Consider the following 14,646-nt stretch of genomic DNA (forward strand, 5'->3'; position numbering starts at 1 on the left):
TTAAGAACAATTGTCTCGTGTTGCTGCTTTTACTGGCCAATGTCCACACATCGTGATTCAGCCCTTTATTTTTAGCTACTAAATTGCAGCCAACTGCTGCACAGAACACAGATAAGGCAGCTAATTTTAATATGAAAATCACAGTAACATATTGGCTTCATTGTTAAAAAATTCTACTTTTTTTTTTTATTCCCAGAATTGAAAGTAACTGGTAGATTTTTATTTTTTTTCCTACAGAGGTCTTGGTCTCACATCAAGCTCTTATGGAAAAAAAATACGCTTAAAAAGCAAAACTTAATGGCTATGACAGGATGAGTATTCATGATTCTCCACATGACAGAGATAGTTAGTGATTTTTAAAAATATATAAGACTGTTTCGTTTATGGAAGACTTATCTTATTTTCAGAAGAAAATGTAATGCGTTTTTGACTGTGGGAATAAGCTTGAAAGGCATAGAATACAAATGTAGTCCCTGATTAGCATCCTTTAAAGTAATGAAAGGAGTCATGAAATCCCATTTTTCCATGTGCCGAAGTTGTCCCCCTTTCCTCTGACTGAGAATCAGTCTGCAAAGAAGCAGGTGTAAAACTGACTTTGTCTACACTCTGCAGCCACAGCCTGCCATCATGTCAAGAGGTTTTTTGCATTTAAAGTTAGTATTTAGCTTGTACTTCTGAATAATTTCCACTTATAGAAGACTAGAACAAGAACATATGTGCTGCCATGCAAAAAAACTTCTCAAACTGAAAAATCAAGGTGAGCTTCCATGTGAGCTGCATTTTCTGTGTGACATTGCCAGAAAAAAATGCTTTTAGTCGTTGCTATGCAGATAGGGAAGTGTGTGTTTTATCTCTGCTTGTACCGCGGTTTTATTCTGCTCTTGTTTGTTTTATCCTCATCACTTTAGACTCAGTCCCTCTTTTGCCTTTGTTGTAATTTTTTTTGTGTTATAAAAGTGAACACTATGACACAGTAAATAAAATAATATTGTAGAAACTGGGGACAAATACAAACAAAACATGAAAGAGAATATGTGTACATTTTTTTTAGTATCTCGTTGGGAATCACACAATACTATACTGTACACATTTGTGAAATTGCCTATATAGTGTGATACCTATATGGATGCTTTATATTCTTGAACTCCTTTGTGGATGTTAGAAATTCTTAATTTTTTTCTAAGTACATTTCTATTTGCTTCCACAAAAGTTGTGGAAAAGTGGTTCAGAATGTTTGTAGATAACCAAAGTCAGTTACCTCAATAAGAACCATTTTTAAGAGTTAAATTTTGATTTAAAGATGTTGTTGTATTTGAGAACTACTGCTGCTAAAAATACTTTTAATGTATTTTAGGTACTTTAATATTGTATTAGGTGAAATATCATATGATATGATATTATATTATATGGAAAAAGATGGTTCTGATAGAACTGTCTGTTCTAACTGTAACTGGAAAATATTTTGGATAATTTGCTGGTAATGGTGGTTCCAACCTACTTTGTATTCTTATTGATCTATGAAGACCTTTCTATTATCAAAAGTTCTTCTGTTATCAGAGATTCCTTTTAGAAATGCAACCCTGTAAAACTATTCCTCGTTGAAATTTAATTTTACATTTTGAGATGTGCTGGGTTACAGTTCTAGACTCATCAGCACTTCAATAGCATACTGATTTCCCTACAGTTGTGCCCTAACCAGCATGTGTAGAATCAATTTGTATGACTTTCAGAAATTTCTTACATGGCTGTTTTACAGTTTTGAAAAAATCATATGAGCTTGGCAAAATATCTTTCCCATAAATCTGTATTTTTAGGGAAAAGGATTGCTATTGTTGTAGGTCAGTGTTAGGTCAATGACATAACAGATATTATTTTTGCTGAGAGTGTCAGGCTAACAGAACTATTGTTGGATGAGACATCCTTTCTAAAAGATTGGTATGTTCTGTTTCAACCAGTGCTCCAAACTTGCCCAGAGTCAACACTTATGGTCCAGATACAGCTTGATATTCTTCTCTTGCATCTCATGGAGGCAAGTTACCTGGATTTGTCAAACAATCTGAAATTTGTAGTGGCTATATGTTGTCCTCCTCAGTTACTCTTAAATTGCAAAATATTTCACCATACTTACCGTATGTATTACTGTTGAGAACAGCAGTTCAGATTTTGAAGTCACAATCTGAAAAATCTGCCATTATGAGAATTTAAGTGTCTCTCTGAGCCAGCACTGTAGCCCATCCTTCCCTACCATGAGAACCAGAGAACTCAGGCCCAAAGCTCAGCATGATGCTCTGAAGATTACTCGGGCCCAGGGTTTGCTGTATTAGGGCCAGGTTATCAGGAGTGCTGTGCTGCAGTGCATGCACAGCCGTGTTCTCCAGTAAGCTGATCATAATTTTCTCATTGTGCCTAAACCCGAGACCAAGAGCGACTTATGACCAAAGTCAACAGCAGGATGTGGATGCATGGACTTGGAATCCTAGAAGGTAACAGTGGATAAATAATATCCTTTATTAGTATAATATTTTGAGATATACTTTATTATCGAGAAGGTTTTTTTGTTGTATATTTGAAGGAGAAAGATTTCTGTAAAGGAATTTTTGTCCCTAGGAGAAGGATTCCAAGGTGTTATGGGAGAGGATATGAAATTACTCTCTGAAAATTTACCATGTTTGTGACAGAGACTGGTGTTTGGTTTTGTGGTGTTTTTTTTTTTTTTTTTTTTTTTTTTTTTCCCTGAGTTATTGTGGAACTCAAAAGTTGAGTGCTAAATGCAGAATGAGAGGTAAGATTGGGAATAGGCCAGCATAGGCCTTGACAGAGAAGACAAAGACTCTGTTTATTTCAGGGAACTGTGGGAGGTATTTAAAGAGAGAAGACATGATCCAGAGAGATGGATTAGTAAAACGACCTTTACAGCAGCATGATGAGTAAGGAAAAAATTGTGTTTATCAGCCTCAAGGAAAATAATGTTTTAAGTAGTCAAGACATAATTTTATTTTTAGTTTAGATGAACTTAAACAATTGCACTAGCATAGGAAGGGTTGTGTTGTTATGTCATTGCTATACCTGGGAGGATGCCCTGGTCAGAGTGGTGTCATGTCACACTTTACAGTCACCACATAAATAAGCGATTGAAAACAACATAGTTTTGAACTCTTTCATGTTTTTTAAATTTATTTTAATTATATTTATTGATGATCAATATTCAATGCACAGAACAAATAGTTTTTTTTTGGGGGGAGGGACACAAACACACTCATTTGCTGTGTTTCTAAACTATGGTTTTAATTTTTTGCTTAAGCCAACTATACCTTTCTCCTGGTGTCTTTTTAAATTCCTAATAGGTAAAAATGATGCCTTGCTTTTAGTTTCATTTAGTTGCATTTATCCCTTTTCCAGTTACACCTGTATTCCTTTTTTATTGTTATTCTATTTTTACTTTCTTTGACTTTTTGTAAAAAAACACATTATTGTAAACTCTCCCTGGGCTATAAGCTTGTATCTCAATCAACAAGTTGTTGATCACTTCTTGCTGTTTATTGTTCCCTCAGCTGACTTGGCTCATTGCTGTAGTGTACTCAAGACTGTTCCAGTATCTCCTTTCCTACCTTGTTTATTTAAACTAGCTGCAAAACAAATTGTGCTTTTTAATCACTGTGACTTGAGTGAATAATTCTACATCTATACAAGTCTATAAATGCTTTTCCTAACCCCAGTGTGAAAAAAACCAAAAACAACAAAGCATTTAGGGCTCGATTGACCAAACCTGATAAGCACTTGCTCACATCCCATCAGTTACTTGCTGAATATGTGCTTATTGATTGTCACAAAGCTGATAATCTGAACCCTTGCTTGCCTGGGAGACACTGAAAGCTTTCTGTGCAACACAAACTGATGCTTTAATGCTGTAATGCTATTTCTCTAATCTGTTGTTTTTTTGGTGTTTTTTTTTTACAGTCTTATGGTAAAGGGGCAAGAAGAAAAAACCGATTTAAAGGATCAGACGGGAGTACATCTTCGGACACTACCTCTAACAGTTTCGTACGCCAGGTATGGGTTTTTCAGCTTCTGAAAGACTGGATGTCTTACTGATGTAAATGTTCAAATAATTTTTTTTTTCCTTTAAATTGTCAAATCAAAGAGTGACGCTGTAGTCTGAGAAACAGCAGAAGTCTGTCCTGGCACAGCGAAAAGTATTTGGTTGCTATTGTTTTGGTCTTGGCAGGAAAATACTTTTTCATTTCTCATTCATTTCCATGTATAGTAGTTTTCCTTATTTTTGTTACTCTAATTCCATCAGGTGATTAAAGCTGGAGGAGGAGGCAGAGTCTAATGGGAGTGCCTAAAGTGGCAACATTTGGGAGAAAGAATCAAAACTCTACCAATCCTCAGGGTTTTCCTACTTAAAATAGTCCTGTGTGAGGCAGTGTTAACCAAGTTGCTTTCCTCCCACATCCCAGTGTTATTTTGAGGCATGGTTTGGAGGGGAAATCCCTGGCAGCAATTGTCCCTATTGCACTGATGCTGTAAAAAGCCTGCCAAACATGGAGCGGTGTTGTAGACTCCCATGACCGGTGTCTGCGTGTCTCTCACTCAGAGGGAGAGATCCAAATGGAACCTCATGGGGATCCCAGCCCAGTGTGGGTGCTTGGAGACAGCTTAATCTGGCTGACAGAGGTATCTGGGAGGGTATCCAGAGCCCACTATGGTCTTTGGCTGCTGAATGGTGCTACTGAGACTATGCTTTTGGGGAGGGAGTGTGTGTTTCGATGTGCTTGTGGTCGTCAACAACTTGGAGAGCAGAAATGGTACCCAGAAATGGTACCCAGTGACTGAGCCTGTGCAGAGTCTGAAATACAGTTCTTCATGTCCTGCTGATTTAAGCCATGGTATTGTAAATGCAGACCTTGCTATCTTTTTCAGAGGGGTTCTGGAATTTGGGAGTTTTCATAGCAGTTTTTGGTTTAACCATGAGCAAGCATCACACCTCCCTTTCTACTCGCTTGTTAAGCATGCTCCTCCATCTCAAAACTGCATCTCCACTGTTGTTGCATTGGTTGTATCAGTTCCCATTTTCTGTTTGCAAAATTCTTCTACTTTGTGTTGGTGTAACCATGTTGACAGGTTTTGTGATAACCTGTGGATTTGACACCTATTGCATTTCAATGTCTGTTGGACATAGGTATGAAGTATTAATTGGTCATGGTAGTTTTTCAGTGGCAGTAACCAATATCAAGGTATAAACCCCAGATCAAGTAAATTACTTATTTGTGACGTTTTGTCCTGTCTTAAAATATTCTGAAAAAAACAGTCCAAGTAGTCTTTGGGAGCAGCAACAGGATCTCCCAGTTCCAAGGAATCTTTGTAAGGAATTCTGTGTTGCTGTTTTCCTTAGCTCCTCGTGGATGTTGAATTCAGCCTGGAACATTTTTAGCAGAGTATGTGTGTTTATTTTACACCAGCTGCACATGCTTCTTTCTTTGCCTTTCTTGTTTATCTAAATGAAATCTGAAGTTGGTCTCAAGTATCTCCTCTTGGTGTCATGAGGGGAAGCAGGGCAAAGGGGATGTGTAGCATAAGGAGGTGGATCATCAAACAACACAGAGATGTTGAGGTGGACTCCTGTAGTCATTGGAGATCTGACTGTGTCTATAGACTGTTAAGGAATGATTTATCAAATCGTTAAAACAGACGTATGAAACAGAGCTGGTGGGGTATAGTCTAAGTGTGCCTGTATCTTTCCAAGGGCTCCAAAGGGAGCATGGAGTGTGACTTCCTCAAGTGTTGATTTTTACAGGAGAGATTTATATGTTTCCCTGAAATAAATCCAAATTTAGTAATTACTCAAGTGAGGTAACACAAATGATTGAAAGATGATTAGGCTTCTGGGAAAAAACAGAGATTTCATAGATTGCTGAAGCAAAACTCAGTCTTGCAATGGCATTGTCACTGAAGATAATGAAGGGATGTTAGTGAATAAATGAATTAATGAATAAATATATGTTATGTGACATTGTCCAGAATAAATTTTAAAAAAGCCCCACTAAGCATTCCAAGCAAGTAATGTGCAGGCAGAACTGTTCAAGTTGTAGCAGATATATGAGAGGCATGTCTCTTCACAGTTACTTCTGGGAGGTTTATTTCAGAGTTTGGCTGCATATTAAATAGGCTTTCCTGCTCTGATTCTTTTCCTGGGACAGCTTGGTTTCTCTTGCACTAAGAAAGAATTGCCACCAACATGACCAGGGTGCCCAGTGTCCCAAATATTAAACAGAATGGGTGCAGTCATTTTTGGGCTCAGCTGCTCCATCCTTCCCAGAAACTACCTTGGACTACATATTGCTAGTTCCTGTCTGTCTTGGGGGATATTTTACCTGGTATAAATGAACATAATTGTTTTGCAGTAGCTATTTATTTGCAGGAGAAAATGTGTTTCTCCCAAGATAGATGAAAGTTGCAGAAAAGCAGAGTGGATAAACTAATACAAACCCAGTATAATCAATGATGGACCCTTTATTTTCTGTTATTTTGTTTTAGTTCTGTCTTAAAACCAGGAAGTCAGTTTTTGGTTAAAAAGGGATTTGTGGATTTATTTGGCACTGGTTTTGATCCATACATGTATACACACAACCTGTTTGTTTCAAGAATACTTGTGATGTTTATAGCTGCTTTTTTTTCCTCCAGCCTCATTTCCCCCCCTTGGTTCCTGTCATCTCCTTTCCCATTTACTTCTTAACTTGTCCTGCAACTTTTGTGTGCATCTCTACAAGTACTCCCTTCTGCACTCAAGAAGGAATCCTTGGATTGTCCTGAACATTTATCACTGAGATCTGTCTTCATTCTTCATAAAGAAAAAAGAATGTTTGGAAGGTGCTTTTGCGTCATATTTAACTGGCCTGTCCTTAAACTGGGAGAGCTGTGAGAGGTGTGCAGGTTGTCATCAGCATCCAGTGGGAAGTGGATATTTCCTAACAGAGAAATGTATTGGCTCTGGATAAAAGAGACAAATATGTCTAGTCCTAAAGAAATGTTATACAAGGTGAAGGCATTGGAGGTATTTGACAAGAACAAATTTATAGGATTAAGTCTTTTGCACCCACAGAGCTGCTGGGCATTTAAGTTAGAGCTGCTGCAGGAGGGAGGAACTTAGTGTCTATTGCTTACATTGATACAGCTTTATTGTGTCTGCATTCTGCTATTTTCTTAAGGACATATCCCCCTCTAGCTCCAATATATACCTGGCAAGTTTCCTGCTGTGCATACGAAATGCTACAGTAGTAAAAATAACGCCAACTTAATTTTATTTGAATGAGAGAGAACAAACTAATATTTTACTCAAATTGCTTGAAAATTCCTGCTGTTGTAAGAAGAAAATGCACTCTGCAAATTCTGTGCACAGTGATCTTTTCCTTTTAAATCTGTTTTGCACAGTGCTGGAAGAGAGCAGAGCAATCTGTCCAATATTGTTTCTAATGTGTATAGAAGAAGCCTTAAACTGGAGCAAGAGCATCTGTATATAATATACAAATTAAAACCCCATTATTTTCAATCCAGTTAAACCTCCTTTGTGCTGGGAATTTTATGTATTGATATAGATTATTATTTTAATTTTTACTTGTGACATTATAAAACCCAAGAGATTTTAGAAGAACGTTTTGGATCGTGTTCTGTTTGTTTGTTACAAAAAATTGTTTGTTTAGTTTTGTCTCCATTTATTGGTGACATTGGAGCTTAAAAAAATAACAACAACTTGGCCTTTCTTTCACTTGCCAGCAGCTACTGCTTGACTTTTCAGTAGCAGGAGAGAGACATTTTTTTCCTATCTGTTTTGTTGTGAAGTTGTATTGGCAATTAAGCCATGTATTTGGAAAGCAGAAGCATCATTACTTTCCAATCACCTCCTAACTGAATTTAATCAGTTGTCTTTAGGGAGCTAAAGGACATTGTGTTATATAGTTTTCATCATCTTTTTTGAGCTTTGGAGTGATAAGCAGCTTGTTCTTAGGGTTAGTTATGAAAGACTGAATTGGATCTGATCTCTACTTGTTGCCATTTTGACTGATGCTTGGTAATGATTTTGTTCCCAAGGGTTTTTTCAAAATACGGATCAGACAAAATATTTTGCACACAACACTATGGTGCTTCCTGGGAGCATTATTTTAAGCAAATTGCATGTTCTGATAGCATTACGTATTTTGTGGTTGTGCTTCTGGACCTGTCTTTGTCAAGGTTTTATTTTAAATCTTAATGATTAATCACAGAGGCAGTCTGAGTTGTTGGGATTTTTATGTATTGCAAGGGCAGATTAGATTGTGAAATAGGCTGTAGTCTATGGACTGGCTTACAGAAATATTTAAGGCTTTACAAATTTGGTTTTTTGCCTTTAAATATTGGCTTGATGCCTGTTACACTGTGTTCACTCACAAACATAGCTATAAATAATTATGTAGGGAATTCATTATTCTTCTACTTTCCTCTAAGGACATTTGCCTAGCTGTGTAATTACCTATTGAATTTTATGAATAGCAAAACTAAGATTTGCACTAAAACCCAATTCGAAAATATTGACTTAGTTTTGCTCATAAACGTGCCTCTTAATCTTGATTTCACCAGGGAACTGGGCCATGTCAGACATGTATTCCTCTTCATTTAATTGCCTTTTTTCTCCCAGATGTAGAGCCTACGTTTGAGTTTTTAATTTTTTTTTTCCTTTTCACAAGGGGAAGAGCTTATGTATTCAGCTCATACATGCAGCCTGCTAGTGAGGCAATGCATTTACAGGCTGAGCCACAAAGAGCTGGTATAGAGTGGGCACAGATATTAGCTTTGGTCTTCATGCCCAGTATACTGAAAACCTGCCTATGCTTTCCCTGCTAGGACTGTTCCTGCTTCTTGAAGATGATATGTGAACAAGATTCTGGCTAGCTGGAAGATCTAAATAAATAATTACAAAAAAATCTCATTTGCAAATCAATATATTCTTACATTCTTTGTGTGCCTCAAATGATGAGACATGTTTTACTTCCAGAGAAAAAAAGGAGCTTTTCAGACTTGCCTTTAGCTTTTACCCATAACAAAATTAAGTATGTGAGGCATTTTTAGAGGTATTGTGCAAACACTGATTTTAATACATGAAAATATGTACTTACTGCTCAGCTTAATTTTGTCATCTTCTGTTTCTGATGCAAATGTCTAGGGATATTTTGTTAGGTTCAGATTTTTTATGGTCTCTTTTTGCTGATTTCACTGAAAACCACAGCAGTGATGCTGGTGGCCCATGCTTGCCATTGTGGTTACATTGAAGCCTTACACAGGTGATAAATACTAGAATGTCTGCTTATTTAAAACACATCTGAAACACATTAAAACTATTATTTCATGGGCAATTGATGTAATTGTGGTGCCCTATGTTTTTCACTCTAAATCATAAGGAAATGTGTTGCACTTGGATGAAGCCAGTGTGTGACCTTAACTTATGGGCAGACAGCGTAGTTTCAGAGTGACCTGCTGTTTGTATCAAGCAATAATCAGTTTTTAGTCAAATTCGGTGAGACTACCTTTATTATGATACAAAATTACATAATGTCACTAGGAGTAGTACTAGTATGGGAAAGCAACTGTTTTATATGTATTTGTTGTATGTTCTATGTTGTATGTAACTTCACAGCGAAGGTGTGCGTGACACACTTAGAACAGTGTAGGGATTCATAAGAATATGTCAGTTCAGCAGCTGATTTAGATTTTCATTCATGGCTTGTATCTGTTCCTCAGTCATGTGGTAAGAACCAGCAAGATGGGGAGTGGGAGGAGGACAGCTTTTAGAAGAGGCCTGGAGTTGGGAGTGTATGGCTGCAGAAAGGGAGGGAGGAGAAAAGGACTTTCCTTTCTGATGGCAGTTGTGGAGTTGCAGACATGGAGGAAAAAATTGCATTAGGCTCATTGAGCTATAGATTTCCTCAGCTGTAGTAAGAGTTTGAAAAGTCTCCTTTTTTGGCCTGGAGAGAATAGAACAGATGCCCCTATAAAGCATGGGATTTTGGCAGGCATGACTGGAGGGGAGATGGCTGAGAAAAACCCAGCAGAAAGGAAGTTCATTTGTGGACTTCAATTCTTTCATGGGCTCTTTTTTGCCTCAAATGGTTTCTAAGAATAGAAATCAAAATGTTGCCATGTGTTTAAAAAAACCCACACACCCTCTAACCAAAACAAACAGGCAAAACATCATAAAGCTTTTCTTACATGTCCATTTACTCTTCTTGTAGCAGGGTGTGAGAAAATTACAGAGAGGAACAACTGAATAATGCTTTATTAAAGATTGGAGGATAGGAGCTCTCTTTACAGCCTTGAATGGGTGTACATGTTTGATGTTACGCTGCAGGCAGCTGAAGTCAACACATCCTTTTCCAAGCAGCAGTGGAAATTTCAAAGGTGGGGCTTATATGTGATGGCTGCTGAGATGATTGCCAGCATTGCTTTTCATCTTGCTAAGGTGATGGATGGCTGTTGTGAGGTGTCTGAGAGGTCCTATGTGGCCTCCTGCAAGAGAAAAGGGGAGATGTGAGTCCTGATGGGGGGTGGGTGGCATCCCTACTAGTGGCAGCTGTTGGAGCTTCTTTGGCATTCCCATTGCTGCTGTCTTGCATGCTGGCTATGTGCTTCTCCTCTGGGTCTGTCAGGGAGAGGAAAAATGGGGCTTTCCAGTTGCTCAGGATCTACCAGGGCCTGCACTCAGTAAAGTTTGGCAGCATCAGGTGCACCCCTTTGTAGCAGGGCAATGGAAGGGTGTGGCAGTACTTTTGCATCACTGAGCTAGGTGGGATTTCTGCAGAGGAGGAGGAGGTAAGGGCTTGGTTATTCAGACAGGCAGAAATGTGAGGGGTTTTTAAGCAGTGAGGCAGACTGTTGAAGGTTAAGAATGATCTTTGCAACTTTGCTAAATATACAGTGGGAGACTCTTCTGTCACAGTGGATGGTGTATGGAATGAGAAGAAAGGCTTAAGCTTAACTCATTGTTTGGACTTTCTCTTTGGCCAAATATCTTCGTGACTTTTCTCTGACAGTCTCTGTCTTTCAGTTTTGTTCTAATCAGAGTGGGCTTGCAAGAGCTGAACCTCTCAAAGCTTTACAGCTGTGCTGAGAACCTCTTTGCCTGTTTTTGCTTGCCTATTGGGTGGGGGATAATAGGAGCTCCAAGAAAAAAACTACACAGTTGTTAATAGTTAGGATCAAAATTAGGAATAGGATTGAATGAAAATCAAGTGTTTTGTTTTATTTTGTCCTCTGCTTCTCCCAGAAAATTCACTGTGGTTTCTGGTTCTTATATGCAGCATTGTCTTACTCAATAATTTTGAACAATGTGGTGAGATGAGAGGTTTATTATATGCTATCATAGAATGTCTTCTAGTTATGGTAAGCACAAACATACAAAGTATCTGCGATGGGGCAAGGGTTCTGATGCATTTATTTAATTATAGCTAATGCAGAGACTGTCAAAAATGTTTTATGAAGATAAGTGCAGTACTTTCACAACTTTTTCTTATGGACCTGTTTAGTTGGAAGGTTTTTTTTAACAAGGCTTTAAAATATGGGGGTTCTTTTTAGAAATAGGATGTTATAAGTCAGTTGCAAAATTCAGCTTATAATTACATGTAAGTGCACCCTAAACATAACTACATAATTCCTTTTGTGGAAAAGTAAACCTGAAGTGATTTTTGTAATTTTAAATATTGCACTGATTTTCAGAGTTTTCATTGATGCTGCACAGTTTTGATTGGGAAAAAAAAACACCTAACACAAGGGAACAGCTTGGTCCTCTGTAAAGCAAATGTCATCTTCTGCTCCAAAATGCAAGCGGTTTCAAGAGAAAATAACTGCCAGTTGGAATGTGCACAAGCAGCTTTAGTTTCTCTCCCTTATGAAGCCGGGCTGCTCCTAGTAGCTGTCAGGACTGAGGGAGTAAAGAAAGATACTTTGTAATTAGCCAGAGGGATTTACTGAACCTTTTTGTTTTTCACGATACTCCATCAGTACATTCCTGCTTAACTCAGGAGTGTTTGGTTTCGTCTCTCGCTAAGTAGATACATTTTAACATATACAAGCGCCATTTCTGTCCAATTAGTCACAAAATTGCCAGTTTTATGGGCAGTTGCAGCAGAGAGCTGTCTTCTCTTGGGCTGTGTGTTTAGACAGTACTTCAGCACTGATTATATGTTCCTGTAGATTTGAATGCTGCTTTTTTTGTGTGATCTCAGACTTTGCTGGAATATTAGGTAGGACCTGAAGCAGTCTTAGGTATATAAAAATACTTCCTTAAAATCCGATATTGTAAAATATCTCAGTTCTTACACCTCTGCTAAAGGAGGTCATTAATAATATTGTTGAGATGCATAGTATTATTTCTAAGTTCCACATAAACCTGTAGTCTCCTATGTGTTGAATGATTTTCAACAGCTGGTTTACTCCTAGGATAATCAAGTCTTGGGTAGGAAAGAGAGAGAACTGGTTCCTGCAGATGAGTGAGTAGCCCAAAGAGGGGAAGATGGGTGAAGTAGAAAAAGGCAGAAATATATCTGTATATGCCTTTGATAGGTTTCCTCCTATTGTCTCCAGTGGTGGTTTTGAGTTTTCAGTTGTTTTGCATATTGAATCTGAGGAGACTGTTGCAGGATGAAAACTAGCCTTCTGCTTTTATGCCAAATTAGCTTTAAATGCTATGTCATTTATGTTAGAAATACAGCTTTAAGCCATAGTTGATCAGCTGGCTCTCAAAAATGTCATTATCAGATCCAGCTTTTGGGGGGACTGAGCTTAAGGCAGGCTCCTGTAAAAATCATGAAGCATAGCTAGTTGGGTTTATTTTTCCTACAAATGATGAAAATTATAGTATTTATTAAGCATTTATTATTCCCCTTACTACTTTTCTAAACACATGTTATTGCACGCGTAGCTCTCTAAAAAATAAATCAGTCTTCGTCCAACTTCTTTGACCTTATTTACTTTTTAGGAATTCTTTTGAAAACAGTAATGTGTCAAGGAAATGTTTGCTTATAATAAGGAAAGATTAAAGACTATTTCAGCCTTGTCCTTAAAATAATTGCCAAGGAAATTGCCAGAGTTAGTAATAGCATTTAATCAGGAGTCTGTTCGTTTTACACATCTCTTTCCAACATCAGCTACAATTTATCCATCATCTGCCATTTAAACTGAGATGGAAATAAGATGCTTTCCTAAGCTGCTTGTATTATTAAATAACATGCTGAAATAATATGTTGAAATAAAATTTCCCATACTTAGGAGAAATAATGTTTGCTTCAACTCCATAAGCAGTTTGAAGTTATTGAAGGGTAAAATTTGTAAAATCTTCAAGTTCCTGTTAATATCTGAGAAAAGTGAACAGTATTTTAAATGCTGTTACAGACATGACAAAGAAATGAAAGCACATCAATAGATTTGCCTAACTATGCTGTTACTATACTTTAAAATGTGAGTGCATACAATTAGTCAACACCTTGCATAATAGTTGTGATGATAAATGGTAGTATTGAGATAAAGCCTTGGAATGGGATGACACAGCCAAGTGGAAGAGAGACAGCATCAGTCTGAGGCCTAAGAAACAGTGATTCATTGGAGATAGTCTGAGAGAATTGGCAGGGTGCTGTGTGCTTTTTTTATGGAAACAACTTTGGAAGGTTTAAGATTTTTGTAATCTTTATGATTAATTGCTCATAAGCAAGAGCTACTTAGACCAATGCTTGAAAATTTTGCACAGTGTTCAGCCTCCATGTGATATTTATTTATTTTAGAAAGACTCCTGGCAGTTTGAAGTACACTGCAGTATCACATTTTTTCTTTCTTGAAAATTTTTGCTATTCAGAGTTCAACTCAGAACTTACTTAATTTGGTCCCATTATATGGCTAAAAGTGCAGTAAAATCCTGTTTAACAGAACTTCAGAATTTGACATTTAATCTGGTATTCTTCTTTCTATCACAGATCTGCTTTCTGCTGTGGCAACATTCATCACATCAGCCCAGAGCTAAATCCTTACACGATACTCAGAAAATCCTTTGGTCTCCTTGATGTCACACACTCTTTATCCTACACCCTGTAGTTTCTTGCAAAAGGTCAGCTAAATCCAGGGCTTATTTCCATCATGCATCAAATATGTATAATTATAATGTCCTGATAGGTTTTTTTTTTTTAATGGTAAATGGAGCCCAAACCACTAGAAAATATGTATTTTTAGTACTTTATCTCTCTAACTGTCATTCGTAACTATAGCTATGGTTGTTTCATTGTTGATGTGGGACAACACTTGTGGGTGGCTTACATTAGCCAAGAGTTACTAATAGCCAGGAGAAACTAAGAGATGAAATAATAATGAAACTCACTGTTGCAGTGTTTGTTTTCATTAAACAAAAGAGGGAAAGATCATCGATGGGAACAAGAAGGGCTAGAGATATTATGATTTTGTGAGATGTGTGCATCATTTGTCCTTTTATCACCAATGCAGAAAAAAGCCCCAGCCCCAGTTGGAAATAGAGTTTTTCTTCTCTGATGGTTCCCTTGGGGTTGCTCTGAAATAGATCTGCTTGTACTGTGCTTCTGACTAAAGACTGAAGCATGTTGTTCAGAAAATGGCATTGAT

General features: G+C 37.5%; 1 protein-coding gene across 4 annotated transcripts in view; it reads left to right on the forward strand.

Annotated features, from left to right (window-relative positions):
* CACNB2 (calcium voltage-gated channel auxiliary subunit beta 2) overlaps positions 1-14,646 on the forward strand; it is a 247,248-nt gene that overhangs the window by 7,439 nt on the left and 225,163 nt on the right. For all 4 annotated transcript variants that reach the window (XM_050325581.1, XM_050325586.1, XM_050325589.1 and 1 more), the window contains exon 2: positions 3,958-4,050. In XM_050325581.1, coding sequence (XP_050181538.1) covers positions 3,958-4,050 — 93 coding nt within the window. The remainder of the gene's footprint in view (positions 1-3,957; positions 4,051-14,646) is intronic.

This window comes from Myiozetetes cayanensis, unplaced genomic scaffold (assembly GCF_022539395.1).
Source record: "Myiozetetes cayanensis isolate MyiCay16 unplaced genomic scaffold, myiCay2020 scf1, whole genome shotgun sequence".
NCBI classification, from domain to species: domain Eukaryota; kingdom Metazoa; phylum Chordata; class Aves; order Passeriformes; family Tyrannidae; genus Myiozetetes; species Myiozetetes cayanensis.